General features: G+C 57.1%; 1 protein-coding gene across 1 annotated transcript in view; it reads right to left on the minus strand.

Annotated features, from left to right (window-relative positions):
• The window catches only part of LOC102420427 (CUB and sushi domain-containing protein 1), a gene marked incomplete at its 3' end in the record, with an annotated part of 71,728 nt that extends 61,218 nt beyond the window's left edge, over positions 1-10,510 (minus strand). The window contains exons 1-4 of the mRNA XM_023747992.1: positions 10,241-10,510; positions 9,125-9,194; positions 7,030-7,146; positions 1,215-1,424 (exon numbers count right to left, since the gene is read on the minus strand). Coding sequence (XP_023603760.1) covers positions 1,215-1,424; positions 7,030-7,146; positions 9,125-9,194; positions 10,241-10,510 — 667 coding nt within the window. The remainder of the gene's footprint in view (positions 1-1,214; positions 1,425-7,029; positions 7,147-9,124; positions 9,195-10,240) is intronic.
• Positions 10,511-14,656: the final 4,146 nt, after the last annotated feature.

Here is a 14,656-nt window from a genome sequence, read left to right on the forward strand (position 1 = left end):
CCCCCCCGCCCCCCAGCACAGAGTGTTCCCTCAACTCCTGCTATTTCTCAGCGACAGGAAGTCTCACACTGGATTTGCTTTGGTCTCGAAGATCTGCATTAAGGATATGCATTTCCCACTAAACAATGAAACTGCTTAATGCAGAACTCGTCTTATTGGAACCCTGCCTCTAAGCCCAGACACTGAATTCTAGATCCAGCCTAAGGAATGGGTAGCTACCCTTCAAGAAAATCTACATACATGACAACAGGTGTAGGTTACAGGGAACTCGGTACGTTACGAGACACCGTCATGATAGTTTGTTAAATATTGGAACAGTTCCGCCCTGATCTGCACTCGGAATCTAAGCCGATCAACGCTAAACTGTCACTGTTGCTGGTGTGAACGGATCGGACTGAGGGAGGGTGGCGTGGGGACGAGAAGTGGGCAGGCGCGGGGCACGTGGAGCCGTGCTGGCAGGTGCCCATCACAGTCCTCACGGGCGCCTTCACCTCCCTCTTCAATTCCCCTTCTGTCCGGTTCCTGCTTTAAGGGCCCCAGTTCTGGAACTCTATACCTATAATTTATAGGAACAACTTCGGCAATAGGGTCCAAAAGTCCCTTCAGGAATGAAAGAGTGTAGCTCTGTCTCCGAGAAAACCAGTGATTTAGCCACTTCAAAGAAGCAGGCCCTACTTTTGACATTTTCAACTTCATCCGACTTAACAATAGTCAGGAAAAGGCCAGCGGAATTATTGGGTATGGAATGAACATGTTGAACTTTTTCACACGTCAAGAACGCTAGAATGGCTGACCAAACCTTCCTCAGAGATCTCAGACTTTGATCGCTCAGGAAGAATACAGTCCGCTCACTGCCTTTTTTCCTGGCTTAATTGGAACAAGGGCTGGACAGCCCACAGGGCCCTGATTCCAGGCTGGGAAGAGGCCAGTGCGTGGGAGACCCTGCCCCACCCACGGCCGCGATGGAGGGACGTCCACACCGCTGTCCTGGGGGGACCCGACCTCCAGGTGGCGAGGCGGACAATGGCAGGCGAGGAGACAACGTGACCATGAAGCCACGTGCCTGGAGGAGTGTGGTGGTGGCCACGGAGATTGAGGGCAGCGGGTGGGCAGTGAGGGCGACATGGACTGTGCCCCCCAAACGAGTCCAGCGGTACAGTGTCCGTGCATTGTGTGTGTGTGTGGGGGGGGGGAGTTGGGGGGGTGGGCCTCACCTCGGTAGGCCAGCCGGAAGCCCTGCCGGCTCTGGGAGTGGTCGCTGGAGAAGCGGACGAGGGTCTCGTGCGTGGTGCTGAGCAGCGCGGCCGGCAGGTCGGGGCCGCTGAACTGGCCGAGCAGCGGGCTGGTGGGGTGCGGCCCGTTCTGGATCTCCAGGAAGTCGTGGTTGGCCTCCGTGGAGAAGTTCAGGAACCGGATGTGCGCACCTGTGGGAACACGTGTGAGATAAGGGAGCGTCACGGTCGGCGCTTAGAGGCCGAGCTCATCAGAAGTGACTGCCCCTTGATCCCCGTCCCCAAACGCCGTCCCTCCGGGGGCACAGGGCACCGCGGAGGAGGCCACTCGCTCGTTTCGGATTAAAATAGACGCGGTTCCATTCCCGCCGCCCCCTCGAAGCTGTGGGACCTTCATCCGTGCCATTAGAGTCCCAGTCACTCTCTGTGAAGAAGGCCTGCGACCAGCTGTGCCACGGGGACACGGGCACCGCTGCCTGGCCCTGGGCCGGAGGCGGGTTCTGCCCGCTGCTGCTCTAACGCTCACAGCACACACTCGGGGTGGGACTCGCTGCCGGGTCACCCAGCGGCACCAAGGACGGGACCGATGCCGCCCAGAACTCAGCGCCACAAACCAACGGACCCTCCAGGGGCTTCTCAGCGCCCGGCTGCGGCCAGGGGTTTGCCCGGTCAGGAGCCGTGCGTTCACTTGGTTTTGCAAGCAAAGCAAGTCACCGCTGTTTGCAGGAAACCCATCCGCTGGACCCGTCACTCCCACAGCCCAATCTCCCAGCCTGGCCCCGGGAGACAGACGGGAGACAGTCCAGTGACCCGGCCGCTGCGGCCACGGGACCCGGGCGCGAGATAAGGGACGGCGGGTAAGGCGGGCGCACGGCGGCGTCAGGATGCTGGGCCGTGGCATCGGGAACATTCACTTGACGACTGTATCTGAAAGGCCCGGCTCTCGTCACCGGTTGAGATAGCGCCTGAAGCGTGCGTTTTTACATGAACCGATGCGAGTGACGGGCTGGTACAGCCTCCCAGGAGCTCGACAGCTCCCGGATTGTTCCGCCGGCGCCTCGGAAAAGCGTTCCCCGTGCTACTCTCCTGCTCGTGAAAGATAAGGAGGGCTTTCATTTCTCTTTCCATCTCGCAGGCTCGTTTCCGGGGCTTGGAGACCAGAGATAATGCGCACGTGTTGCCCCCCCTCAAGGGCAAGTGCTGAGAACGGAAAGCAGACCTGCCCGCGTGGTGGTGGCAGGAAGCGGGGCTGTCCTGGGCCAGAAGCAGAGGAAGGGAAGGAGAAAGCCTCAGGGAACAGCAGGAGGGAAGAGACATCTACACTGCTCAATACAACGCACCGTCCTCCAACCTCCAACTCAGCGATGCGGGAATGTGAGGAGGGAGAAATAGCGCCCTTGCTGGCTGGGCGCAGTGTTCGGCCGACTGCCTGTCCGGGATCCGACGTACCCGGAGCTCTTGTCCCCCAGTTCCCCAGGAAGTCACTATTATTGTCCTCGCAAAGTCACAGGGAGCAGGCCCAGGCTCAGAGGGGCGCGGTGGGGTGCCCAGGGCAGCGGGGGACACAGCGTCCGGCACGCCCACTCTGGCGGACAGCGCCCTCCCCTGTCCCGGCTTAGCGGGCGACGTGCAGACAAGAGCAACAGCCTCATGAGCTGGAACGACACCAGTCGCCAGTCCTTCTCGGGGGAAACTCCTGACCAGACTGCCCAGCCCGGGCTGGAAGAGGAAGGGTGGGGAGAAGGAGCAGGTGGGATCCCAGGAGACCCGAGGGGGCAGGGAGCAGAGGAAACGGGAGGGAAGAGGGACCTTGAACGTCAACCACAATGTAGCATCGTTTCAGAAGGTGGAATGCAATGCACATGGGTCATCTGACTCTACACGCGTGTGCGGGCGTAGCCAGGAGGCAGGTCCCGGTCGGCAGGGGCCGGGGGGCTCCGCCTGGGGGCACAAGGCGCCTCCAAAGGCAGCCCCTCTGTGGACTTGAAGCTCCGCGACGACTTGAACAGCAAACAGGGTTTCCTTGAAGAGACAACGACGCGCCGCCGTTTTCTTCTAAATCCCAGCAAATGTGTTCATGCAAAAGGAAGTCGGAAGCAGGGAACAAAGAGGCAGAGAGAGATGGAGAGATTGGGTGGGGACGGGGAGAAGCTGGGGGAGGGGGGAAGGGGGAAGGAAGGATGGCCAGTGCCCTCTCCGCCCCTCACTTCTGGCCTGTCCCCCCACAGGCTGTGATGGGGGACACCCCGCTGCTTAGGGAGCTGCACCCAGAGCCTGTGTGGCTGCTCACCAGCTGCTGAATTACCAGTAAAACCAGCCTTTGTTGTTGTGAGGTCCCAGCTCTAAGGGAGAGTGTGGTCTCTAATACACACACTGTCCAGGGGTGGGCAAACTTTTTGACTCGAGGGCTACAATGGGTTCTTAAACTGGACCGGAGGCCGGAACAAAAGCATGGATGGAGTGTTTGTGTGAACTAATATAAATTCAAAGTAAACATCATTACATAAAAGGGTATGGTCTTTTTTTTTTTTTTTTTAGTTTTATTCATTTCAAACGGGCCGTAGTTTGCCCACGGCTGGACATTGTGTGTGTGTGTGTGTGTGTGTGTGACTGTACCGGCCCCGGACTCCTGTGGCCCCCAGTTCCTTCAACGCCATCACACCCATCACCAGGAGCTGGATTAGACTGGACCTGGGCCTGGCAGACACAGCTGCTGAGTCGCCGCACGCCCACCCGCGTCTGTGCGGGAAGGAGGGCCAGGCCGGCCTACACTCACACCCTTTCACTTTGGGTTAGAAGCGAATCGCAGGGAAGTGGTGCAATATGCCTGTTCCCGGTGGCAGCCGGCAGATGGCTTATCCAGGGGACGGGTTGAAATTCACGAGGTGACACCGTCGAGGAAGAAATGAAAGCAGCCGATCCGGGGAAACTATTAGAGGTGCCCAGGCTGCCAGCGCACGGGGGCCAGTGACAGCCGCCCAGGGCGTGGGGTTAAGCTGGGAATGGAGTGATGACACTGCAACCCCATGAGCCCATGAGCATGGGGAGCAGAACAGCGTCCACACCCAGCAGCCCCTGGCACGTGGGGACAGCGGCGCCCCGGCCTCATCCGTTTCAGGGGTGCCTTGCGCTCTCCTCTTCAGCCAGCTGGTCCAGTCTGACATCTCAGAGCGAACCCCACGGGACTGAGATCCGCATAACCTAGCTCCCCTTCGTCATCTCCCCGGATACTGGGAAAACACGCTTTATATTTCTTAATTGATTTTTTAAAAGAGAGATGGAAACATCAATGAGAAAAAATCACTAATGGGCTGCCTCCTGCATGTGCCCTCCTGGTGATCGAGCCGCAACCTGGGCCTGTGCCCCGACCAGGAGACGAACCCATGACCTCCTGGTTCATAGGTCGATGCTCAACCACTGAGCCACACCGGCCGGCTGTGCAGTTAATTCTTGAAAACTTAACACTGACATACTTCTCCTTCACGGTACTGTATTCTGGGTGCGCACTCGCGGGTAGAGAACCGCGGTGCCCGCACTGTCTACCCTCACTCACGACAACAGAGAAATTCTGAGTCGGCTGGGCTCCTACGAAAGCAACACGCACCAGCATCCGACTGTGTGAAAGGAAAGAAAGCGGCACAAAGCCAGGGGCGGGCTGGGGTCAGCCCCCGCGAGCCTCTGACCGTGAACGACACGTCCCCACAACGGGGGGTTAGGGGGTCACCACTCAGACGGGTCCCCACACAGGAGGGTCACACTCAGACGCGTCCCCACACGGGAGGGGTCCCCACACGGGAGGGGTCACCACTCAGGGCCATGTGCTTCCCGGGAAGATGCGGCCGCAGCTGCAGCGGAGATGGGACCTGGGCCCACGGGGCGTGGCAAATGGAGTGAATGCGCCTCACAAAGAAGAAACAGACCAGACAGAGACAGACTCAGGGACACGGAGAACAGATGGGGGTCGCCAGGCGGGGAGGAGACGGAATGGCTGGAAAAGGTGGGCGAGAATAGGACAGACTCCCCGTTATGAGCACATCCGTCCGGGATGGAATTCACACGCAGCCCCAGGAACAGAGCCAGGGCTGTGATAGCTCTGCAGGGTGACGGGGCTGCCAGGATATCAGGGTGATCACAGTGTAAGCGCTATAGGTGCCGAGTCACTAGGGGGCACGCCTGAGGGTCACATACGATTGCACTTCAATAAGGAAGCTTGAGAAGGAAACACAGCCCTGTCTCTCCCACCCCCGATTCCCGAGTCAGACGACTGCACCCCCACATCGCACCCCCAGGCCCCCACAGCGAGAATCAGAACCAGGGGACATGAGCCTCACATGTGGGGTGCCCGTCCAGTGGACATGAGCCTCACACGTGGGGGTTCCATCAGTGGACATGAGCCTCACATGTGGGGTGCCCATCAGTGGACATGAGCCTCACACATAGGGTGCCCGTCCAGTAGACATGAGCCTCACATTTGGGGGTGCCCGTCCAGGCCCCCATCTTTCCCTGGAGTAATGCTCCATGTCTGTGCACAGCATGTTCCTGTCCTCACGCCTGCCCCCGGCCTGCGGGCCGCTGCTCGTCCTTCCATGAACAGCCGCGCTGCCCCCGGCACAGGGCCTCCGGGCAAAGCTCTGAGCACATCCTACAACACGACCTCCTTCCAGGCAGCGATGTCCGTGTGCTGTGCTCATGCGTCTCGCCCGACATCCCCAGGCGACCATGACTTAGTGAGTGAACCTCAGGGACCCGGCCCGGACCCCGAGTGTCTGTGACACGCCCATCGCAGGCGCTGCTCTTCAGAAACCGCAGGTGGGACAACCCCAATGATGAACTAGAACGCAAAGGCAACCACGAGGCCGTCAGGGAAAGGCATGATGGGAAATCCAACTTTCACAAAAACCGTGTGTTTCCGCAGAAGGCCAAGGTGAGCTGCCAGCTACACAGCAGCTAAAATCAGGACTTATTGAAGGCTAGAGGCCTGGGGCACGAATCTGTGCAAGAGCAGGCCTTCTTTCCCCGGCTGCCGGCACCGGCTTCCCTCCGGCACCCGGGACCCGGGCTTCCCTCGCAGCCAGGTCGTCTGGAAGGATGTCCGGTCTAATTAGCATATTACGCTTTTATTAGCAATACATGACTACCCTGAGCGTTCAAAGCTGAATGTTATGAAAAGCCATTTCTATAAACAGAAATCAAGACAATATAAACATTTTAGCCCGACCGGTACGGCTCAATGGTTGAGCGTTGTTGACCTATGAACCAGGAAGTCATGCTTGGATTCCCGGTCAGGGCATTTGCAGGCTTGATCCCCGGTAGGGGGCATGCAGGAGGCAGCCGATCAATGATGTTTCTCTCATCATTAATGTTTCTGTCTCTCTCTCCTTCCCCCTTCCTCTCTCTGAAGTGAAAAAATTAATTTATAAAACAAACGAAAATGTGCCGTCACCTGAAAAAGCCTTAAAACTGTTCCAAACGCACACTGACTGCTGCGGAGTCCTGGTGGACAGAGGGGGTGACGCAGAGAGAGGCTGGCCTGACATGGTGCCCATGCGCACTCCCCGTGTTTACCGTCTCAGCACCCCGCGGACTGGCTTTGCCTGGAACGAGTCCTACGCCCCGTCGCTGTCCCCAAACCCTTCCTCTTCTCCACGTCCTTCGGCCCCAGCTTCGTGGAAACCCGTCCCCCACTTCCAGGTACAGCCGCCCTCACGTCAGCAGCACCAGGCCGCTCTCCCTCAGCCGCGCTGCTCGGCTGGGAGTGGAGAGTGGGTGCTCGGAGCCCCCTTGCGCGCTCACTCACCGTGGCCCACGGGCAGGGCGATGCGCCAGCTGCAGTGCAGGTTGCTGGGGTAGGCGCCGGGGAAGCCGGGGCTCAGGATCACGCCGGCCAGGCTGCTCAGCGTCCCCCCGCACGTCGCTGCCGGAGGGAGCACAGGTTACATGTGAGTTTCTTTCTGAGGACTATGATTTCTCAAAACACAGATTTCCAAGAGCCCGGAAGTCACTGTCGTCTCTGTGTGAGTCCCAGTCCTGACCCCCCAGCCGGGCTCACGGGGAGCAACGCGCTGAAACCGCAGGAGACCTTCCCGTCCGTCACCGCCAGCTCTCGGGCCCCTGGGCCGTCGCTAAGGACCACCTTTCCCTGTGCCTGGTGAGGGGCGCGGAGCCAGCAGGTGTGAGGGGGACCATGCACCTTCCCTCTGTGCTCACACCGAGGCACATTAGGAAAAGATACAAACCGCCTACACTTGGCCGGTACAGGGTAACGGCTCAAAGGAGACATTTCCTCCGGGAATGCACACGCCGGCCATGGCACAGGGTTCGACTGCACACTCCTTGTGAGTAATTTCAGCTCAAGGTTTAAAATATCAAATTCCCAGTTTAAGGGAAGGTTCTTCATTTGAAACGAATAGGAAGAGCGATGAGAGTGAGAGGAAGCGTGGAGGGAGCAGGCGTCCCCGAGGTCCCACCCTGGTCCCCGTGTCCAGATCGAGCCGGGAGTTTAAATCCCACACGGATACCTTCACATGTTTACGGGCTCTGAAGTCTAGACATTTATTTTCACCCAGAAATCACTTTCCCTCATAAAGCCTTGGTCACTAAGGACCACTGTTTCTCTTGGCAACAGATACGATGCTCTGAGCACAGCCCGCGGGCGTGCTGCTGGGCGACTCCTGACGGCGGGAGTTTGTTGTTTAAGTGGTTGGACTCAGGTCTATTTTCTTTCGCGCACACTCCGTCCGTCCGCTTCCTGTTCAGGGCAGTCACGCTGTGTGTGACAGAAACCCTTAGAAGCCAGAGTGGGCGGGAGGGAGCCAGGCTCAGGCAGGGGTGCTCCGCGCCCGCGCCCTCCGAGGCCACACACCTCCCGTGGCAGCTCGGGGACACTCTCAGGGGACACTCTCGGGGGGCACGGTGGTCTTCCCTTTGCCCGTATTTGTCCGTGAGAGTGGACCCTGCTCTCCTGGGCCCGCCCCCGTGATGAGGGTGTCTGCGGGGGCCGGACTGACGCTGGAGGCTTCTGAGTGTGTCCCACGCGGTGCTCAGCGTCTGAGCCTGGGGAGGGGCTCCGAGAGGGGGCCGAGTGACTGCTCACCACCCGCTCTCTGATGGGCAGTCGCTGCCGGTCATTCGCGAATCGAAATGACTGCGGGCCCACTGTGTGCCACAGCGCCGTGCTGTGGGACGGGGACGGGGCTCTGTCTCTGAGATCCTCGGGACCATAGAGAGGAATTCAACCCCACAACGTCACGTGGCTCCTCCACGTGAGGAAGTCAGACCCGTGGAGGAGAGAGCTTCCCGGTGGCACTGTGCTCGCCTGCAGGAGGGACCCGCTGGCCGAGGCCGTGGCTGCGGCCAGGAGCCCTTCCTTCCCTGTGAACTTGAGGAGGGTGCCTGCCCTGGCTGACATGTCAGTGCCATCTTTGGAAAAATCAAAAGTGATGCAAAAAAAGATAAACATAATGGACACTTTTAAAAAGGATAGGTTCACCTGGACGGGACGCCATGGCTCAGTGGTTGAGCATCGACCTATGAACAACGAGGTCGTGGTTCGATTCCTGGTCAGGGCACATGCTCGGGTTGCGGGCTCGATCCCCAGTGGGGGGTGTGCAGGAGGCAGCCGATCAATGTTTTTCTCTCTCTCCCTCCCTCTCCCTTCCTCTCTGAAATTAATAAAAATATATTTTTAAAAAGGACAGGTTTGTTATTGCTGATCTTCCCTCTTGTGTCAGGTCTTAAGGTGGCAGGCAGGGCACTGCCCGTGGAGGGAGTGAGCGGGGGTGGGGGTGGCAGGACTGGCTGTTCCCTGTGGGGACCAGGAGGGGGGGAGGGGAGTGGCTCAGGGCGCTGCCCACGGGGTCTGGACGGGCCACAGGCCGCGGACGGGGTCCTACCGAGGCAGAGCGGTGGCGGGTAGTTCCAGCGGCGCACCGGGCCGGGCATGCAGGAGATGTGCGAGCGGCCCTGCGGAGAGAGGAGGCGCAGTGAGACCGCGGCCAGGCCGGCCGGAGGGTCGGTGCTGTGACGAGACTGTCCTCGCTTGGGCCGTCCTTTCTGGGGGTCATGGCCAGGGCGACACTTTTCCAGAAGTTGGACGTGTCCCTATAGCACTGTCATTCACGAATCACGTATTTTGACTCAAAAGAGAATAACCTATTTCTCCTCGTTTAACACACTTCCCACGCCCCCGTCAGCAGTGATGGCCCCGCCGGCCCCTCTCCTGGGGCGCAGGGGGGATGTGAACTGAGCAAAGGACTGTGTGTTGCTTTATTCCATCATCAGAAGTTACAGCTCTCACACTCAGAGGCTGGACAGGGCCCGGAAATACGAAGTTTCCATGGAAGGGTGAAAGGTCAGCAGGGCAGCATTTGGGTTTGAAAAGGTGTCGCTGTGCAAGTGGGAACCTGGGCTCTCACCTTTGTGAGCGGGAGGACCCTGAGGAGAACCCCTGACACCCCCCTGCTGCGTAACCCCCACCTGCAGCGTTACCCCCACCTGCAGTGCTACACCCACCTGCAGTGTTCACACCCACCTGCAGTGTGTACTCCCACCTACAGCGTGCACACCCACCTGCTGTGTTCACACCCACCTGCAGTGTTCACACCCACCTGCAGTGTTCACACCCACCTGCGTTACCCCCACCTGCAGTGTTCACACCCACCTGCAGCGTTACCCCCACCAGCAGTGTGCACACCCACCTGCGTTACCCCCACCTGCAGTGTTCACACCCACCTGCAGCGTTACTCCCACCTGCAGTGTGCACACCCACCTGCAGTGTTCACACCCACTTGCGTTACCCCCACCTGCAGTGTTCACACCCACCTGCAGTGTTCACACCCACCTGCAATGTTCACACCCACCTGCAGCGTTACCCCCACCTGCAGTGTTCACACACTCCTGCAGTGTTCACAGCCACCTGTAGCGTTACCCCCACCTGAAGTGTTCACACCCACCTGCAGTGTTCACACCCACCTGCTGTGTTCACACCCACCTGCAGTGTTCACACCCACCTGCAGCGTGTACCCCGGCTCGCACTGGAAGGCCAGCACGTCGTTCACCATGTACCGGTCGCCCGTCTTGAGCCCGTTGCTGGGCAGGGCTGGCTCCTGGCAGGCGGCGAGGCCCACGGCTGTGAAAACAGACACAGGAGGTAGGAACACAACGCTGTTCTCACACCTGCCTCGTCCTGGCGCCCCCACTGCTCCCCTGCAGGAAGCGCAGCCTCCCGAGAAGACGGTGAGGGACCCTGAATCAGCTGTGAGCACATTCTTAGTGTTCATTCGTTTCGTTTTAATGGTGATAGATTTCATTTTAAATATTAACTGATTTTATTCTTGATTTCTTCCAGTAAAACTTGTTACTTCCACTTCCATCTGAACGCCTCGATCCTCGCGCACACAATTTGCAAAGGCCTTACAGAATGATGGTCCCTGTGAGAGGCAACCCCCATGACACTTCTCTTGTTTGTTGTTCTTCAAATAATACGGTACAAACATGAACAGTCTTTGTGAAAAGTGTTAAGTGTGAACCTGGGAACCCGACTCTTTCAGAAAACTAATATGAGAACAAATGCGTCGTGTTCCAGCTCCCCCTCATTTAAAGACAACGGGGAGCAGTCCCGTGAACAGGCTGCTCCCGGTGAGCAGGCCAGCACTTCCGCCCTGAAGGTGCAACCAGGGACCTGCCCAGACGAGCCGGTCTCTGGTGAAGGCGCTAACAACATTCCAATGTGTCACAGGATACAGGAATTCGGCCTCAAAGGTCAGGTAAATTAGCGCTAATATTGTTTAACAATCATCTGTATAAACCCATTACACCAATAAACACAACACGCAGCAATGGCATTTTATAAAACCGGAAATGCATTGGGAATGGCGCTAAAGATCTGGAGAGTGTACGTACAGTGCAATCTCTCCCATCACCCTAGGAAGTCTTCTCTGACACCAGGTTTATTTTATTTTTTTAAATATCTTTAAAAAAATAATTTTAGAGAGAGAGGAAGGGAGAGAGAAACATGGATGAGAGAGAGAAACATCAACCAGCTGCCTCCTACACACCCCCTACTGGGGATCAATTCTGCAACCCGGGCATGTGCCCTGACGGGGAACTGAACCAGTGACTCTCAGGGCACACGATGCCACTCGACCACTGAGCCACACGGACCAGGTGACCCCGGGCCTGGGCTCAGGGAAGCCCAGGCGGCCGGTCCGCTGCCCAGCCCCAGCCTGCAGACCCGCCTGCAGGGGGAAGGAGGGAGCCATCTCCTCCACTTCCCAGCCTCTGAGCACCGCGTGGGGAGCCGGGGGCTGGCCTGGCCCGAGCTGCCGGGTCCAGTCTGCACAGGACAGGCCCCCGTCCCTGGGGACAACGTCCGAGATCCCCCACGTCACCTCAGCTTCCCCCAAACCTGGGCGATGGGACGAGGGGAGGGCGGTGCCCTCACCCCCCACCGTAACCCGGAGGCTTCGGGGACACCTGGTCAGGAGGGGCTGGGAGCCCATCGGTCTGTCTGCGGGCGCAGGGCTGAGCCACAGCACGCCCCCTACGTCAGAACTGGTTTCTCCCTGAACGGCCGCACATTAAAGGCAGACAGTGCCAGAGGCATTAAGTGGCATTATTTTTTTTATTCCAAGCACATTTGGGGCTTTTCATGGACCGTAAAATTGCAAAATATGAAAAAATAGAGCCACTTAGGCCTCTAACTTGTTTCATTGGTTTACATCTCATTTCTCTCCATCTTTTAACGTTAGAATACAGATCACAGCTACATTGAATTTCCCCTTCTATCAAAAATTGGCAAAATCAACTCCCGTAGATCACTTAATGTTTTATTTGGCTCTGAAAAAAGGCACGTAAAGTCTCTCAGTGTAAAATGTCTAATTGCGGAGTGGGATAGGGAAGGGCTTGCTTAGGGTGATAACACATCAAGGTCACCCCAGGCCAGACTGAGGCCAGAGCATAACCCCAACATGTGCAAAGGGCCCAGAAAAAGATGTTTAAATTAAAAGAAAGCAACTGTGACACATTATTCAATATTAAGTTCCATTACTACATCCCCCTTGCTTCACAAATAATGGTTCTTTACTTATTTGCTCTGTTTATTACATGCTGATTTAAGTGCATTTACTGTATATTAATTTATTTTCATTTTCTCCTTCCTTGAAATTTATGTGTAAATCCAACTCATCCTGTAATAGAAGTAACTTGCATTTATATCTGTACCTGCAGAAATTATAACAAAATTTCAGAATAAATAAAAAACAAACAAAAATATATTAATCAGTGCGCGATCAGAGAAATCCCAGGGGCGCTCCCTCAGGCCTTGGCGCTGGAAATGCAGACGGAGCCGCCTCCCATCCCATCCCATCCCCTCCCACCCCGGCATCACCGTGTAGTCTGTGCAGGTTAGAAGCTGAGGACACGGAGATGCTTGGCATTTGTGGCTACATCCCCTAGTGACACCCTGGAGACAAACACACCCATACAAGCGTGCCCAGGAACGGAGCTGCAGATGGAGAGGGACTCACAGGGTGACCCACCACGTCTGCGAACGATTGAGGGCCCTGGGCCAGAGCTGGGCAGTGCCCAGGCACCTGGAGTGACGTGAGCAGCAGTGCAGAGCGGGTTTATGTCATGGGTGGGGCTACTTCGGGTCAGAAACCATGCCTCCTGCACAGGGCACAGAGCCAGGCGCTGGCGGAAGCACACGCCCAGCACGGGGAGCCCTCCCTGGGCCTAAAAGGATAGGGGGTCGGGGTGGGGAAGCCCTTTTAGAGAAACACCCACCATGTGCACGACCCAGAACCCAAACATCAGGAAGGAGCAGGCGGCAACAGCAGGATGCCAAACCTAGTGCCTGAGCCTGGCCAGGGTCAACCTGTGAGCGTCCACCTAGGAACCAGGAGGTTGAGGTTCGAGTCCCGGTCAGGGCACAGGCCCAGGTTGTGAGCTCCATCCCCAGTGGGGGGTGTGCAGGAGGCAGCTGAGCCATGATTCTCTCTCATCATTGATGTTTCTCTCTCTCCCTGCCTTTCCCTTCTTCTCTGAGATCAATAAAAATAAATTTAACAACAACAACAAAACAAAACAAAAAAATACCTAGTCCCTTAGGAGACAGAGCCGCTAACTCTCTGGCCTCCGGACAGAGGCGGGACTGGAGAAGTTCTGGGAAGAACAAGCTAGGCTGTTTGCTCTTCATCGTTATTCTAGTCCCAGCGGAAATGGAGGTGTGAGCGGAGCAGGTGGGGGCCGGCAGACACCTGGAGAGGAGGCGCCTTGGCCATCACTGTGCACAACACTCATTAGCGTCTGCAGAGAACCATGTGTAGCAGATGCTCATTCGGGGCAGTTTTAGAAGAAAAAGGTCCCGTCCAGCGACACTGATGTGTAACGTCGTTAACTCACGGTGGCAGCCACACGGTGACGCACACGACTGTAGCGCTCAGCAGCTCAAAGGTGTTTCTTCCGGGGGCGGGACCCTTTTCCCTGCCAGGGGCCATTCGGATGTTTAGACCCTCACTTGCGGGCCGCACAGAATCGTCCACGGAGCAGTTAGCTGCTCTATTGGGGCAAACATTTTTTGTTTGTTTTTCAATCCTCATCCGAGGAGATTTTTCCATTGATTTTCAGAGAGAGTGGAAGGAAGGGGCGAGACAGTGAGAGAGAAACATCGATGTGAGAGACAACGATGGGTTGTGTCCCACATGTGCCCCGACCGGGGCCTGGGGTCAAGCCTGCATCCGAGGTACGGAGGTACGTGCCCTTGGCCAGAATTGAACCCGGACTTACTAGTATACGGCCTGCGGACCAGGCATTCCCCACCCCTGATTTAGACACAAAATTCAACAGGGGAAAGATATACACACACAAAAGAACTGCTCTAAAGACTTCCTACAAGGAGGCTGTGTAACACACCATCTGATAGGAAAGCCACACTGTTTCTCAGTAGAAACATCTAGAAGAGGGAATGGTCATGGCGCAGGCACAGTTTCCACAGAAAGGGCCTCGAGCTCTTCCAGAGCATCCATTGCTCACACACACCCAGACCCCGAATCACCAGGCGCCCTGACCTCCGGGAACACAATCACTCTTTCTAAAGGGTTCGACCCCCTGCCAGGAAGCGACAATTAAACAGAGAAATGCTTACATATCAGGGCGTTTGTGCCGTATCATCTGCAGATGTACATTCTGATCATTTCCAATGTAAAAACTGGGGCCTCTAGCAGCGGGCTCATTTATGAAACGTGGTTAGAGTCGGAGGGTAACAACAGACATTCCTATTCCCCGTGCGTCCAGCCTGCGGGAGCAAAGACTACACCACAGCCCTTATGAGGGCCCGCGTCCCAATCTGACCGGATGCCCGTGCGGAGGCATGGCCCGGCCCTGATCATCGACAGGGCAGTCGGAACAGGCAACCTCGCCGGGTC

Source organism: Myotis lucifugus, unplaced genomic scaffold (genome assembly GCF_000147115.1).
Source record: "Myotis lucifugus unplaced genomic scaffold, Myoluc2.0 scaffold_1086, whole genome shotgun sequence".
Lineage (NCBI taxonomy): Eukaryota > Metazoa > Chordata > Mammalia > Chiroptera > Vespertilionidae > Myotis > Myotis lucifugus.